The sequence below is a fragment of the Sorex fumeus genome, unplaced genomic scaffold (genome assembly GCF_029834395.1).
Source record: "Sorex fumeus unplaced genomic scaffold, SorFum_2.1 ptg000098l, whole genome shotgun sequence".
Classification (NCBI taxonomy): Eukaryota; Metazoa; Chordata; class Mammalia; order Eulipotyphla; family Soricidae; genus Sorex; species Sorex fumeus.
In genome coordinates this window covers 86,995,800-87,013,699 of record NW_026606155.1, presented here as the reverse complement: position 1 = coordinate 87,013,699, position 17,900 = coordinate 86,995,800, and the positions used below count along the sequence as shown (strand labels likewise).

General features: G+C 37.4%; 1 protein-coding gene across 1 annotated transcript in view; it reads left to right on the top strand.

Annotated features, from left to right (window-relative positions):
* The window catches only part of UBR1 (ubiquitin protein ligase E3 component n-recognin 1), a 160,881-nt gene that overhangs the window by 102,022 nt on the left and 40,959 nt on the right, over positions 1-17,900 (top strand). The window contains exons 29-34 of the mRNA XM_056133371.1: positions 1,469-1,650; positions 4,113-4,318; positions 6,716-6,809; positions 8,021-8,170; positions 12,179-12,276; positions 15,108-15,201. Of these exons, the coding sequence (XP_055989346.1) occupies positions 1,469-1,650; positions 4,113-4,318; positions 6,716-6,809; positions 8,021-8,170; positions 12,179-12,276; positions 15,108-15,201 (824 nt within the window). The remainder of the gene's footprint in view (positions 1-1,468; positions 1,651-4,112; positions 4,319-6,715; positions 6,810-8,020; positions 8,171-12,178; positions 12,277-15,107; positions 15,202-17,900) is intronic.

Below are 17,900 nucleotides of genomic sequence, written 5' to 3'. Positions count from 1 at the left end.
ATGTTGAGCTGACCCATATTATAACCTGTTGGATTATCTGGCAGCTAGAATCTTAAGAGTAGAACCTGTTAGAGTAGAGCTGAGATTTATGAGCTAGTCAGAGTGGTCAAGACTGTGAGCCCTTTGGGACAGAACAGTGATGTGACCCTTGCTGGGTGGTGCTCACCTCCAAGATTGCTACTCCCAGCCCCGGCCTGGTATGTCCACACCACCCTTTGTTGGGATCAAGAAGTTCTGATATTGTGTCTAGTAAGACCCAAACAGTGAATTCTGTGAAAAGCCTGATCACATAGCAGGAAACTGCCTGGTGAAAGGTAGAGTGGGGCCCCATCAGCTCAGGAGGAGAACCTGTCGGGCAAAACCAAGACAGCAGCGCTGTTGGGGATATCTGCTCCTTGCTGGCACCATGACACAAGTGTCAGCTGTGTCCTGTCTGTGTTGCCAGAACCCACGTCTGTTCTGACTTAATGCTGGTATAAAACTGATGTTACATAAATCCTTTGAGTTAACCTCCCTCGTGCTCTAATATGGCATTTTCTGACTAGTAGTAATTTGCCAGACTTGAGGTCCCTGTTCTCTTTCAGTCTCTCTTCTCCACTCAGTGCAATACTCCTTAGTTCCAAATGTCCGATATACAGTTCTGTATTCTGTAGAGATGTCTCCCTGAGCTGATGTCTGCTTTCTCTTGTGAGACCCTTTGTGGAGTGTTCTACTTTATAGTTAGTTTTTATGTTTTTTCTGTCTTGATGCTGCAGGAATCAAAGAACTGTTTCTTCTGGCCATCTTGTTTCCGCCATCATACTGTAGCATTGTGGAACATAAGAGAATTTAAATTCAATGAAATACAGTATACTTACCTTACATGCTTTCATAATGTAATAAATATTTTAATTTTTCTAATCTTACAATAATTTGAATTTTATTACCTATGGTTATTAGCTGTCATTCCTAAAAGTGAATGACTGAACATAAGAATAAAAAATAAAATGGCACCAATATTCCTAAATAATTTTGTTAAAGTTGCAGTGCATTTAGGATCAACCATTAGATATCTTTTAGTTGGCTAAAGGTGTTAATGATTATATGATTGATAAAGTATTTTAAAATTCTGTTGGATTTAAATTTACTTTTCAGTGAACCTATTGAATACAAAAGTTTGCTAGATAATTTAAATTAAGGTACTCAAAGTTTTATGGTAAATATCAATATATCCGAGGGAAAAATAAATTGCATGCTGTATAGAACCTGTATGTTAATTTTGAGACATTAGATTGAGTTTAGGATTAAGGGTAATCAGAAAGCTGGGGATTTAGAGCACTTTCTTTGCATTCATGAGGTACTTGGTTTTAATCCCCAGCACCCCACATACACAAAAAAAAGGCAATCAAGTTTTATCAGGCTTTTACTCTAGGAAACTTTGCCTGACTAGTACATGTAAATTTTATGTTTGTGGAATCTTAATACACAGATTACTCATGACAAAGAAAAAGCAGAACGAAAAAGAAAAGCAGAAGCTGCTAGGTTGCATCGTCAGAAGATCATGGCCCAGATGTCTGCCTTACAGAAAAACTTCATTGAAACCCACAAACTTATGTATGACAATACATCAGAAATGTCTGGGAAAGAAGACTCTATTATGGAAGAAGAGAGGTAAAACAAAGCAAAACTGGAAACTGGTGATTCCATTTTATTTTGTTTTGTGGGCCTCCTCCCAAGCAGTGCTCAGCAGTCCCAGAGGTCATTCCCAGGATATTTAACCAGCTTGGTGGGATGATTCAGTAATAGGGTTCAAGGATGTGGAGCTGCTTAAGGCTCTGTTGTGCCAAGGAGCTCCAGAGCTACTCCAGTGGTGCAATTTACTACTGAAGGAAAAATTGTATGTTTACCTTACATGTTTTTTTCAAAGCATCTTTTGACACATTTTATCCAAATACCAATCTGATCACATATATTCAAGAATACTTTGATAATAAAGTAAATCAAATATTAAAGATTGATATTCTAACATGATAGCCAGTAACCTATGGTTACTTACTTGCTATTGCTGTTATAAAACCACTTCTATACTTCAATAGCCACCAAATCATTTAACCATGTTCCCTGAACTGTGAATTGTTTGACACTACTGGCTTTGGCATGGTTAACTATTTTTTTTCAAGCTCTAAATAGCTGTAGGGGTTGGAGGAACTAGCTTAACCTTCATATATTTCGAAAATATGGCCAATTTAAGTAAATCAATGCAGCTTTTACTGGTGCCACGGCCTTCTCCATGAGTTTATGGATACATTAGTCCATGGCTCTTGGATTGAAAACCCATGATCCATTAATGGCAGCTAGATATTAGGCATGCTATCATATGTGCAGTCTTTTGTTGACCAGCGCGTCATTATGTGGCACATGACTTTGTGTCATCCAGCCTATTTTCATTTGTATAAATGATACCATTCTCTTATCATTCCACAACTTCCTGTTTTTACCCAGTAATATGTCTTGTGGGGGGAAAAATCTGTAGCATATAAAAACCTATTAAATGAACTCATTGCTTCATAGCCTTGGCAATTTTTTTTTATGCCCCATGAATTGCAGGGTATTTAACATATCTGATCCTTCATCCACTGTACTGTAATAGTGCTTTCTAGTCCTGTGATGACCAAAAATGCAATCTTGCCCTCATATTCTGGATGCCTCTTATGAGATGGTACCACACCAATCTGAGACCCATCTTCTAACAGCTTCATAGTATTCTATATTGTGTGATTTCACTTATTGATGGTGAATGTTTATTTATACTTTATTGAAGAATCTCCCACATTTTGAGAGTTTCTTGCAGAGAGAAAGCAGTATTATTGAGTAGTTGAGAGTGTAGCTTATGAAGCCACATCACTACTTAGTAAAGAATCATGAGGTAAGACTCTGAGTGTCTTACTCTCTGTACGCCTCAGCTTTTTTATCTAAAATAATAGCAATAATAATAGTACCTATCTCTTAAGATGGTTGAAAGAGTAAATGAACTAACAGTATAAAATATATGAAATAGTGCCTTGCATAATTAGTGTTTATAGATATCTGCTATTTATATTATTATATTGCTTTAATTGCATAATAATTGTATTATTACATATTGAGTGGCTCCTAAGAATCGTTAAATCATTAAAGTATAAATTTTTTATTACCAAAATTAAAATAAATGAAAATAAAATTATTACGGTAATATATCAAGAGTACCATGCAGCCATTTTTTTCTTATTTGGGAAATGGGGGTGTTTGGGCCATACCCGGGTATGTTCAGGGGTTACTCATGGCCCTGCATTCAGGAATCACTCCTGTTGGTGCTCAGAGGACCATATATGGTGCAAGGGATCAAACCCAGATCAGCTGCATGCAAGGCAAGCACCTTACCCACTGTACTATCACTCTGGCCCCCATGCAGCCTTTTATTTATTTATTTATTTATTTATTTATTTATTTTTGGTTTGGGCGCCACACCTGGTGATGCTCAGGGGTTACTCCTAGCTGTGCACTCAGGAATTTCTCCTGGCAGTGCTCAAGGACCCATATGGAATTCTGGGATTCTGGTTGACAAGGCAAGCAAGGCAAATGCCCTACCCATTGTACTATCTCTCAGGCCCCCAGTGCAGCCTTTTTAAAAATAATGTTTCTTGTAAATTTTAATGAGGAGAAAATAAGATATAAATGAATAAAGTGATGTAAGTTTATATGCTTAATGTGATCATAATTATATAACAATATTGTAAATAGAGATCATGGTGGTTATAGATTTTTTTGTTTTTTATCTTTTATTCTTTTTACTTTTAAAGATTTTGATTTATACATTTTATAGACAGAAAAATATCAGATAATCTAGCTTCTTGGTACAAAAAGTTAAGTATGATTTCACCACACATACTTTGTGACCTGTATTTTCAATTAGTGACATAAAATATATTTTCTTATAAGCAAATAAATCGATTAAAAATAAAAAGTTAGGAGGTACATATTTAAGCTACTTTTGCTATTTTTATTTTTTATTCTTAAAAGTTCTTGTCTCATGATATCTTAAAATCTAACAAAATCTAACAAGTGACCTTAATTCTGATTGTTTCTCTTGGTAGCACCCCAACAATCAGTGACTACTCTAGAATTGCTCTGGGTCCTAAACGGGGCCCATCTGTAATTGAAAAGGAGGTGCTGACATGCATACTCTGCCAAGAAGAACAGGAGGTGAAAATAGAAAATAATGCCATGGTATTATCAGCCTGTGTCCAGAAATCTACTGCCTTAACCCAGAACAGGGGAAAACCCATAGAACTCTCAGGAGGTATGTATTTTTTAATATCCTTTTTAACTTTTCATACTTATATAGTTGGAAAAAGTAGTATTTCAAATAAGTTTAGAATTGACATTTTATTTGACCATATTGGTCAGGTTGCAATTTACCTATATCTTAAATAGCTCTAGATTGCTATACGTCATCTTAGTTTTGTTTTTTGTTTTTGGGCCACACCTGACTATGCTCAGGGCTTACTCCTGGCTATACACTCAGAGATCACTCCTGGTGGTGCTAAAGGGGACTATATGGGGTTGTTGGGGATTGAACCCCGGTGGGCAATGCACAAGGCAAGAGCCCACCCCACTGTACTATCTGGCCCCATTGTTCGTATTTTCTTTTAAATTAAGAATTTTTAAAAAATTTTGTTAGCTCATGACCATATTGCTTTTGTTTCTCTATGTTTGTCTCTCCAGTTCTTTTTACTAAAGCATTTGAAAGTCAGATATACACATCATAATTTTTCAGACCTAAATATTTTTTACAGATATTTTCTACAACTAAGAATGATCAGATCTGGAGCAATAGCACAGCGGGTAGGGTGTTTGCCTTGCACGCAGCCGACCTAGGTTCTATTCCCAGCATCCCATATAGTCCCTCAAGCACTGCCAAGAATAATTCCTGAGTGCATGAACCAGGTGTAACTCCTGTGCATCGCCGGGTGTGATCCAAAAAGCCAAAAAAAAAAAAAAATCGGATCATTATCATATTTAATGTTTTAGCTTTCTAAATTGCTTGATATAAATTTCATAGTCAAATCATGCCCTTCCTTTACCTTTATTCACAAAATCTCATTTTCATCTGAATTTTTTTCTCTCAGGATTCATGCCTGTTTTATGCATTGCTTTTTTTTATTTATGTCTCTTTTAGTCCAATTTAAATCTAGACTAGTCCATTGCCTTTTTAAAAAAGATAATAACTTTTTTGTAGAATGTAAGCCAAATGTTTGGTAATATATTGTACTTTCTTGTATTACATTAGAAGTTAGCTGCTTATTAAAGTACCCTTAGATTAATAATAATAATAAAAACACTTGCCATATACCAGACACTGATCGGGTGCCTTATGAACTCACTCCTCACAAAAAACCTCTAGTTAGGTACCAGTATTGCCTCCATTTTACAGATAATTCAGGCACAGAGAAGTTAATTGACTTGCCCTTGGTCGTGAGTTAAAAGTGCAAAGACCAGGTTTTGAACCATTATAGGTGTATTTTATTCCTTAGATTAGAATGATCCTAAATATCACTTAAAATTACCCAGTCAGATTACTCTTAACATCACAAAAATTAATTGTGCTAGAATTTCAGAAAATTACTTCAGTAACCAAGATAATACAGCTTTAAATGTAATGTTCATTCAAATAAAAATATAAATCAAGAAAGGAAGTTGTCCAATGGTGGAGGGAAGTGTTCAACAGGAGGAAAAAAGAGTGGGGTGAAAGGTAGAGTAGTGTTCTTCATAAAACTCTATTGGAACTCCATGTTGATCCACTTCTAATGCAAATTTCATGGTTTCATCTTTTCTTACTACTGCATAGTATCCCATTGTGTAGATATACCAAAGTTTCTTTAATCAGTCATCACGCTAAGTAAAATGAGTCAGAAAGAGCAGGACAGACACAGAATGACAGCACCCATCTGTGGAATATAAAGTAACGTAACAGAACAATAACACCTTAGGATAGTAGAGATAAGGGCCAGGAGGATCCACCCACGAGACTATTGACCAAACCTGATGGCTGCTAAGTGCACATATTGCATACCATAACACCCAAAAGGAGAGAAAGAGAGTAAGAGAGATTGTGTCTGCCACAGAGGCAGAGGGTGGGAAAGGGTGGTTGTGGCAGGAGGGACACTGGGAACATTGATGGTAGACAATGGGCACTGGTGAAGGGGTGGGTACTCGAACATTGTTTGATTGAAATGCAATCACGAAAATTTGTAAGTCTGTAAAAAAAAAAGAAGAAAGTGATGAGACTAAAAGTAAAAGGATAAAAATGGAGGGAAAAAAAACAACTATTGGCAACAGTACTTTCCACCACAGTATCAAAAATTATTTTTATAAGGTGTCTCTCTTCCAGACAGGCCCATGGGTGGAAGGACACTAGTGAAGGGACTGAAATAGAAACATTGTATTCCCAAATGAACAACTTTGTAATTCATAGTGACTTAATAAAAATAAAATATAATTCCAGCTTTTCTAACCAAAAATAAAGGGAAAAAATGGAAGTTCTCGTTAACCCATACTAATTGTAAAGTCAATTCTAGAGGTCCAGCTTTGTATTTACGTCTTTTTATTTACTATTAAGAATAAAATTCTGCTTTCTCCCCTTTTTATAACTAGGGAGAGATGAATAATACCTCTTATTTTTGTTTCTCTGTACCAGAAACTCTGGACCCACTTTTTATGGATCCAGACTTGGCATATGGAACTTACACAGGGAGCTGTGGTCATGTAATGCATGCAGTGTGTTGGCAGAAGTAAGTTGTCCTTCTGACATGTTCTTGAAAGAAACTAGGAATGTTGAAGTTCTCTACAGGCCACAAAAAGGCATGTTTTCTCATGTCTTCTTCCTTATTTGGTGTGAATAGTTAAGGCAGTTTTAATTACTAATTTTGTTTGCATGATACTCATATTGTTACCCTTAGCAATTAATTGGTGTATAAAGTTACTGACTTAAATATTTCTTTGTTTCTTTACACTTGCTCTTCTATAAACTAGTTGCTCTTTATTAGTATTTTTATAAATTAATGAAATCAATAAAAATCTCTCCCCCCAAAATAGACTGAAAAGGTTAAAACAGTAAGTTCTAGTTCTATTCCGGAAGAGGTTCAAAGTTCAGAAATATCACTGTCACTTTCACTATCCCCCATTGTTCATTGATTTGCTCAAGCGGGCCCAGTAACATTGTGAGACTTGTTACTGTATTTGGCATATTGAATACACCACGGGTAGCTTGCCAGGCTTTGCCATGCGGGCGAGATACTCTGGGTAGCTTGCTGGGCTCTCCGAGAGGGGCGGAGGAATCAAACTTGGGTCAGCCATGTTGGCTGTGTGAAAGGCAAACGCCCTACCCGCTGTGCTATTGCTCCAGCCCTTCAGAAATATAATACTGGGAAATCACTTGTATGAATTTTTTACTCTTTATCATTGGGTTAAAATACATAAACTTAAAAACTTATAATAGCACTATTTCTGTTGGTCTTTGGTAAATAGTGTTTATACTTTGTCTTCACCATATTAAGGCAGAAAACAAATTATAATTTAGTAAACTATTTTAAATTTGTCTCTGTCCTGATGTGTCTTCCAGTCTGCCCCCCTCCCCCCAAAATGAACACCTAATTCTTCTGTAATTTAATTTGTGTATTTTTTGCAAGTATAAAGGTAAAAGGTAAAGGTCCTCCCGTTGAATGTCAATTTGCTTGAGCGGGCCCAGTAACATCTCCATTGGAGACTTTGTTGTTACTGTGTTTGGCATATCGAATACTCTCGGTAGCTTGCCGGGCTCTCCGAGAGGGGCGGAGGAATCAAACTCAGGTCGGCCGTGTTGGCCGCTTGTAAGGCGAATGCCCTACCGCTGTGCTATCGCTCCAGCTGAATTGATTAAGGCAAAAATTCCAATTTTCCTACATGGATTAGAACAAAGATATATATGTAGTTCTAGATAAACCTATGGCTTCGCATTTTGCAGGTATTTTGAAGCTGTGCAACTGAGCTCTCAGCAGCGTATTCATGTTGACCTTTTTGACTTGGAGAGTGGAGAGTATCTTTGTCCTCTTTGCAAGTCTCTGTGCAATACTGTGATTCCCATTATTCCTTTGCAACCCCAAAAGATGAACAGGTATATTTTAATTTTAAGTTTTGGTTAATTTTTTAATTTTTTGGTTAATGTTTTTATTTATGCCTGTTTTGGTTATTTAAATTATTTATGCTATTTAAATTAATACCTTTTCTTTCATAACTTGTGCTCTATGTTTAAAAGCCCCCAACATTTGGTCTCTAAAAGAACTGGAATATTAATTTATGCAAACCTATATGTTTTAATGTATACATCAATAACTATTAAAATAATAGTACTTTGATCTTTATCTTAACATTCACAGAAGATCGAAACATTTAATCCCTTGCCATCATTAGAGTTGCTATTTGAGGTTTGTTCTCTAACATTCTTTATATGAGTATGTTTAAAATTCTATTTTTCAAGTACTATCTAAAGTATTCTATTCCTCAGGTACTATTGTTTTAGAGACATGTCATAGTGTTTACTAGAAAAATGAATATAAATACTGTGTTCATCATATTTTTAGGATAACTTTGAAATTTTTATTGTTTTTAATATTTATATCCTGATCATCTAAAAATAGAACTTAACAGCAATTTTATTCATCTTTATGACAGCTTTAATAAATGTATATTTCTGTCCTTACTGTGCTACCTGATGACTATCACATATTTTAATATTTTTATGGCTTCTTTAAAATTCATTGAGTTATTAATTCTACCCTTAAATTATTTTTATTTTTATTTATTTATTGAATCACTGTGGGAAAAGTTACAAAGCTTTCAGGTTTAGGTCTCGGTCATGCAAATATCAATCACATTTCCCTTTACCAATACTTATTTTTCACCATGAAGAACCCCAATAAACCCCCCTCCACCCCCCCTATACCTGTGGGGCAGATGAATTCTAGTTAACACTCTATGTACTTTGACTAGCTTCATTGTTTCGATAAAAGTTGCACCATTATTATTTAGACTTTACCTCCCCCCCGCCCCCAAATCAGCCATGCTGAGAAAGCATTGTGGAATGATTTGCTTTCTACAGCTGGGTTCAAGAATTAAATGATGTCAGCGGCTGCGCGGTTTTGGATTTCTGCTATTTTACTTATTAACCCTGGAAGCATTTCTACTGAGAGTCAGATAATTAAAAGATTGGTTTCTGTGCTCTGGAGTCATGGCCGTGGCGGAGAGCCGCTCATGGGGGGCAACTGGTGACCTCGGTAGGGAGTGAAGGACGGGCCGGAACGCCCTCCGTCCCATGAGCTACCCTTAAATTTTATTGAAAAAAATGTTAATAAAAACACTTTTAGGGTCAGAGTATAGTATAGCAGATAGAACTTTGCACGTGGCAATTTGGGTTCTATCCCTGACTTCTTATCTTGTCCTCTAAGCCCTGCCAGAAGTGATCTCTGGGTCCAGAATCAGGAATAAGCCCTGAACACTGCTGGATGTGGATCAGAACCAAAGTAATGAATTAAATAAGAGCACTTTTAATATTTCTATAACAAGATTGTAAAGATACTAGGTTTGACAAGCAAAGTCAGTAAAAAGTTAGTAATATGGAAATTTTCTTCTATTTAATGTCATATATTTAGAAAGAGAGCAACATCAGAAAGCTTACTTTTATTTTTTTGTAATGAATGTATTCTAGGTATTTGTTACTTTTTTTATACAATAGTCTAATGAAATATATACTATTCCATTTTTAGATGAGAATTTAGCTTTAACTAAAGACTTAGATAGAAATCCATACAAGTGGAATCAAATACTATGTGCCCTTTCATATGGCTTCTTTCACTTAGTTTTAATAACTATTCATTTTGCTGCATGTATCAGTAATTTCTTCTTATTATCAACTACTCTTCCAGTGCAGGAATATATATAGTAATTTGCTTATCCATTCATCTTCTGATGAACATTTGAGTTGTCCCAGTTTAGAACTAAAATAGTGATAAGATTATCCCATGTGTTCAAGAAAATAGAATTGGAGATAATATGTAGTTTTTACTTGTAAGACATATCCAGGCATTGTTTTAGCCTAGATCTGATTTAGGTGAGGTAAAATCAGTAGTCAACCATAATAGAATAAAGTGACTTTCCGACAAAGTCATGAAATTTACATACAAGTGGTACTACATGGAAAGTATCATGTTAAGCGAAATGACTCAGAAAGAAAGGGATAGACATAGAAAGAGTGCATTCATCTGGGGAACATAAAGTAACAAAATAGACTTAACACCCAAGAATGGCCGAGATTAAAAGGTAAAGGCCCTCCCGTTGATCGTCGATTTGCTCGAGCGGGCCCAGTAACGTCTCCATTGGAGACTTTGTTGTTACTGTGTCTGGCATATCGAATACTCTCGGTAGCTTGCCGGGCTCTCCGAGAGGGGCGGAGATTAGTACCAGGAATTTTACTCCATGGCTTGGAGGCCAACCACACATGCTAGGGGAAAAGGGAGCTTAGATAGAGAAGGGAACTCCAAATAAAGGGTGTTGGGAGGATTCTCCCAGGATGGGAGAAGCATGCTGAAAGTAGACGATAGACCAAATATGATTGCCAACCATTGCCTCTTTACACTCAATAAGAGAGAGAGAACAAAAGGGAATGCCCTGCCACAGAGGCATGGGGGATGGGGGTGGGAGGGATACTGGGATCCGTGGTGGTGGGAAATGGGCACTGGTGGAGGGATGGGTATTTGATCATTGTATAATTGAAACCCAAGCACAAAATTTGTAAGTCTACAACTGTACCTCATGATGTCTCACTAATAAAAATTAAAAAAAAAAAAACATGAAAAAAAAAATAAAGTGACTTTCCAAAATGTTTTTATCTTATGCAGGCAGGTTCTATATAGTTGTACCCCACACAGGATTATTAAATATCTAAATTATTTTCTAAAGGAATATTCAGCACCTTCTTTATTTGATGTTTTTAAGAATAAGCTGTTTCAGGGCAATTCTTCTAAAAGTTAGATTCTGGTCCTTATAACTCAGGCTCTTTCCACCCTGTGGTCATTTTTACATCACAACTTTGTTATTTGGAATCTGAAATATGTAATTATAACACTTTTTTTTCCTTAGGTACTGGACTTGATTCCTATTATATAATCTTTTATTTATTTATTTATTTTTGGTTGTGGATGGGAGTCCCACCTGGTAGTGCACAGGGGTTACTCCTGGCTCATGCACTCAGGAATTACTCCTGGCGGTGCTCTGGGGGACCATATAGGATTCTGGGAATTGAACCCGGGTCAGCCGCGTGCAAGGCAAATGCTACCCGCTGTGCTATCACCCCAGCCTCACTATTTTATAGTCTTTAAGTCGCTGCCCTTATGATATTTACTTTCCAGAGACCATTAATAAATAAAGAACTACAGGATGTTGAGTAGTGAGAAATACTATGAAAAATCTAAAGCAGCAGGGTTAAGAGCTAGAGGCAGACCGGTGCATGAGGATATTTATAGACAGAGTCATCAGGAGCTCTGAGATGCTGAATATGAATACAGATCTGAATGAAATGAATGGCAGGCAGTGCCATTCTCTGCAAGAAAAGAATTCCAAGCACAGGCACTAAATCCTGAGGTAGGAGGCCAACCAGCACCTTGGAGGCACGGCAAGAAGGCAGCAATAGAGCCAGAATATAAAAGAGCTATGAGCTAAAATTAGAAGTTAGAATTTTATGTTTGATGATAAATAATTGAATATTTTGAATAGTGAAATAGTATCATCTGATATACATTTTGGCTGCTGAATAATGAATAAATAATAATGAAATACCATTGTAGAAACAATAAAAACAGTGAGTCTACTGAAATAGTCCAGATGAAATCCATTTGCTCTGGTTTAACACTTGTGGTTGATGGGCATATAAGTGTTTAATCTTTGTATGTTTTTAATTTCCCTCACTTCAAAAACTGCAGTTTTAGACACGTTTGTCAGTATAAGAAGATAATTGGGAGGAATCTTACTTTTTGATACAACCGTTTATTCAGAGAAAGACTCTACAAGTTCAGCTTTTTATTTGACCTTGTACAAATGGCTTTAATAATTTTTAAATATCATTTTTCAGTGAGAATACAGAAGCTCTTGCTCAATTTTTGACCCTGGCACGATGGATGCAGACTGTTCTGGCCAGAATATCAGGTTATAATATGAAGCATGCAAAAGGTTTGCTAGGAATTATTTTGCATTTATCTGTGTTTAAGTGTCAGAGTCCTCAAAATTTTTTTGAAAATATTTTTGCTTTAAACTGTGGTTTGCTCAGACCGGGGATATAACATCGTAGTAGAAAACATGCTTCACATGTATGAACATCCTATATCTGTTTTCCATAAGCACATAAATAAAATATGGTTTGCAAATACAGGTTTGTTGAATACCAGGAAATAGAGGTTTATTTTTTAAAAAAAGAGTCCCCTTATGTCAGAATCCAGACCAGTGGTACTTGGGGACTAGCAGCGCCATACCTAGTAATCCTTTGGGGCCACATGGTGCCAGGGATCGAACCCAGGATCTCAAACATGGTAAGCACCTGCTTTAACACTTGATCTCTCTTCCTGGACCCCCAATAGAGATTTTTATTTTTGAAACCAAGGCTGGCCTAAATCATTTTACTTAATTTCATGATTTCTTTTTGTACTGAGAGGCATTATAGGAAGCGATTAATCTGGAGTCAACACTGTTTGGATTGAAAATTTACATCTATCACTACTATCTGTGCTCCTGGACAAGTGACTGAACTCTCAGTACTTCAATTTTCTTATTTGCAAAGTTGGATAGTAATAGTACCTATTTCATTGATTGAAGGTTTTTGTTAACCTATGCAAAGTAGAACATTGCATGACACATACTAAATGCTATATAAATGTTGTTACTAATGTTATTAATATCAAAACAACTAAATTTATATATGTATATATACACATGCACATACATATACATTCTTTATTTGAGAGATAGGCCAACCTAAAGACTCTGAGAAGTAAACAGTGGTAGGCAGATTGGGTTGGGATATCCAAATTTAGAAAATGATTAGTAGTACAACAGTGTATTTGCTGGGTTGTTTTCCTCTTTTATTTCCTAGCTTTTGCCCTGAAGTAACCTAAATCAACAGAACTGTGGGGAAGCAGAAGAGTCCTGTGAACAGCAAAAGTTCACGAAACAGCAAAGAAATCTAAGAAATACACCTTTGTGGGACTGGAGAGCTAGTACAGAGGTTAGGGCACTTGCTGTGTGCTCAGCCAACTCTATTTCAATCTCCAGCACTACATGTGCAATTGTAGCATCACCAAGAGCAAGAGTGACCCTTGAGCACCACTGGGTGTGGCCAAAAAAAAAATCACCAACAAAAAGAAATATACCCTCTTTCTTACTAGAATACTGGGTAAAGATGCTCCTTAGGAAAAATAAAAATAATTTTTTTTAAAAAAAGAAGCTCCTTAGTGCTGGGAAATGTACAGGGAGTTACTAATTTTTTTCCTCTCTATGGCCTTCTTCCAAGGCCAGCCCTAATTTGGAGCGACTATGCTGACATCATAAAAATTTCAAGGAAACTGAGCCTCTCTGACAACAGAACCCTGTCTTCTAAAGAGTGCTGACTGAAACTTCATTATTTCATTCTGTTTTTGCCTCACAACTTCACCCCAGTGAAGGGTTTCCTCCACCTCAATCACTTGAATCTGATAGCACAGGGAACTAAAATTGAAGCTTGTCATCTTGACCAGGGAAGCTGGGAGAAATAAGTGTCCTATTGAAAACGAGCATTTTGGTGGGAAGAAGGTGCCTTGACACCTGAGAGAGGAGAATAAGCTCATGTTTTTGACTTGTACAAGTCCTGGACTGTCTCTAAGCTGTGCACATGTAGAACAGGCCCACAAAAGCACAGCAGGGGCTTGGAAACTAAAGCTGCATTAAACCACTACTAAAATTTCAGATAGTTCTTTAGTCCGGTATCAACAGACCCAAATATCATAATACAGGCTCTAAAAACTGACATTGGAGCCATCCTCCCAGACAGTGAGACCAAACTTATGAAGCCTAGGTAGATTGATTACTTAATAATACAAAATAGTATTTTTTTTTCAGAGAATTTAGTAGGAACTGAGAATTTCATAATGTAATATTAAAAATACCCAAGAAAGGGCAGAAGAGATAGTACATGGCCTTGTACCAGTTCTACCTGAGTTCAATCTCTGGCATCCTAGAGGGTCCCCAGAGCACCACCAGGAGTGATCCCTGAGTGCACAGCCAAGAATAACCCCTGAGCATTGTCAGATGTGACCCCCAAACAAAAACAAAACAAGTGTCCAAGATGCAACCTCAAAATTACTTATCATACAAAGAACCAGAAAACTGAGCTAACTCAGAAAACATTTGATCAGATACCTTTTTGAAATGTTTTAATATTGAACTTTTCAGTCAAAAAGTTTAAAGCAGGGACCAGCAAGATAGCTCAAAGGATTGAAGTGCATACCCTGTATGTGCCAAGCCCAGCATCTAAGCTCTGACATCCACATGCCCCACCAGGCACTAAGGGAGGTAGTCCTGATGATCCCCAAGCACTTCCTTACTGAACAGCATTGTATCACTAGGCAAGCACCTAACCAGCCAAGTATCACTGAAAGTTGTCCATGGGACCCCTGAGCAGTCCTTGGAATGCCCCTGTCCTTCACACTTTAAAAAGCATAAAATCTTAGAGATAAATGGAAGGCTTGTGTGTGTGTGTGTCTGTGTGTGTGTGTGTGGCGGGGGGGAGCTGTTAATATTCACCCACGGTCGTATTGATAATAAGTAGTAGAACAAGGAGTCAAACCTAAGGAGCTTGGCATCAGATCTCATTTCCTTCTGTATGCTGTCTTCTCATAGAATAAGTATAAAGTCATTAAAAATGGAAATATTGGTGGGGAGTTTCTAAGTTTTATTAAATTATTATAATTTCAAAAAGTTACAAAAGTGTGTATTAGATAAACGAGATTTTCTTTTTCCCTTTAATTTTTAAGGAGAAATTCCAGTAATTCCAGTTCTATTTAATCAAGGAATGGGTGATTCAACTTTTGAATTCCATTCTATTCTGAGTTTTGGAGTCCAGTCCTCGTAAGTATATAAATAATGAATAAAAATTTGTAAATTATTGTATAAATTCACGGTCATGGTCCTCCCGTTGTTCATCGATTTGCTCGAGCGGGCCCAGTAACGTCTCCATTGTGACACTTGTTACTGTATTTGGCATATTGAATACATCACGGGCAGCTTGCCAGGTTTTGCCGTGTTGGTGAGATACTCTCGGTAGCTTGCCAGCTCTCCGAGAGGAGTGGTGGAATCGAACTCGGGTCGGCCATATTGGCTGTGTGCAAGGCAAATGCCCTACCGCTGTGCTATTGCTCCAGCCATTGTATAAATGAGTGACAGATAGTATTTGTTCCTGATAAAATTGTTGCTTTTTCCAATTTATTATTTCTTATCCAGAAGCTTTTTTTATATTAAAGTGATTTGAAATGATAGGTTAATTAATAGATCAAAAATGGCTAAAAGGGGGAGAGAGAGAGAGAAAGAAGAAAAGTGCTGCCATAGAGGTAGGCTGGAGGTGTGAGTGGCAGGAGGAATACTGGAGACATTGGTGGTAGGAATGTACACTGGTGGAGGGATGGGTGATAGAACATTGCATGACTGGAACAACTTTATAACTGTGTCTCACAGTGATTTAAAAAAAAAAGATTAATATGGTGAATCATGTCAAAAATTAACCACTTTTGACCAACAAAAATGCCATCTCTGTATAGTCCAACATACCAGAGAGCAGAATTTCTTTTTTTTTTTTTATTAGTGAAACACCATGAGGTACAGTTGTAGATTTACAATTTTTTGTGCTTGAGTTTGATTATACAATGATCAGATACCCATCCCTCCACCAGTGCCCATTTTCTATCACCATGGATAATATCCTCCCCACCCCCATCCCCCATCCCCCCCTGCCTCTGTGGCAGGGCAATCCCCTGTGTTCTCTCTCTCCTTTTGGGTGTTGTGGTCTGCAAAAGAGGCATTGAGTGGCAAACATGTTCAGTCCATAGTCCACTTTCGACATGCATCTCCCCTCCTGGGAGGATCCTCCAAACACCCTTTATTTGGTGTTCCCTTCTCTATCTGAGCTGCCCTTTCCTCTAGAATGCCCGACTGGCCACTAAGCTATGGAGTAATCCTCCTGGTGCTGATCTCAGCTATTCTTGGGTATTAATCTCATATTTTGTTACTTTATATCCCCCAGATGAATGCAATCTTTGTATGTCTATCCCTCTCTTTCTGACTCATTTCGTTTAGCATGATACTTTCCATGTTGTACCACTTGTATGTAAATTTCATGACTTCATCTTTTCTAAGAGCTACATAGTACTCCATTGTGTAGATGTGCCAAAGTTTCTTCAACCAGTCATCTGTTCTTGGGCATTCAGGTTTCTTCCAGTTTCTGGCTATTGTAAAGAGTGCTGCAATGAACAAACAAGTGCAGATGTCACTTCGACTATACATTTTTGCCTCTCTGGGATATATTCCCAGGAGTGGTATTGCTGGGTCAAATGGGAGCTCAATTTCTAATTTTTTGAGAATCGTCCATACTGTTTTCCAGAAGGGCTGAACCAGTCGACATTCCCACCAACAGTTGAAGGAGTGTCCCTTTCTCGCCACATCCACGCCAGCATCGGTTGCTTTTGCTCTTCTGAATGTGGGCCAGTCTCTGAGGTGTGAGATTGTATCTCATTGTGGTTTTGATCTGCATCTCCCTGATGATTAATGATGTAGAGCATTTTCTCATGTGCTTTTTTGCCATTCAGATTTCTTCTTTGAGAAAGTTTCTGTTCATTTCATTGTCCCATTTTTGGATGGGGTTGGATGTTTTCTTTTTGTGGAGTTTAACCAGTATTTTGTATATCCTGGATATCAACCCCTTGTCAGATGTGTATTCGGCGAATATCCTTTCCCATTCTGTAGACTGTCTTTGTATTTTGGTCACTGTTTCTTTGGAGGTGCAGAAGCTTCTTAGTTTAAGATAGTCGCTCAGACAGTGGCGTGGCATCTTTGAAGATACCATTAGCTTCAATGTCATGGAAGGTTTTGCCAACTTTGTCTTCAATGTACCTTATGGTTTCTGGTCTGATGTTGAGGTCTTTAATCCATTTTGATCTTACTTTTGTACATGGTGTTAGGCAGAGTTCTGAGCCCATTTTTTTGCATGTAGCTGTCCAGTGATGCCAGCACAATTTGTTAAAGAGGCTTTCCTTACTCCACTTCACATTACTTGCACCTTTATCAAAGATTAGATGATCATATGATTGAGGGGAGATATCAGTGTATTCAACCCTGTTCCATTGGTCTGCAGTTCTGCCTTTGTTCCAGTACCATGCTGTTTTAATTATTACTGCTTTGTAGTACAGTTTGAAGTTCGGGAGGTTGATTCCTCCCATTTTCTTTTTCCCAAGAATTGCTTTAGCTATTCATGGGGGCTTATTGTTCCATATAAATTTCAGGCGTATTTGCTCCATTTATTTGAAGAATGTCATGGGTATCCTTATAGGAATTGCATTGAATTTATACAATGCTTTCGGTAGTATTGCCATTTTGGCAGTGTTAAGTCTCCTGACCCATGAGCAGGGGATATCTTTCCATTTCCTCATGTCCTCTTTTATTTCCTGAAGTAGCGTTTTGTAGTTTTCTTTGTACAGGTCCTTTACTTCCTTAGTTAAGCTGATTCCTAAGTACTTGATTTTCTGGGGCACAATTGTGAACGGGATTGTTTTTTTCAT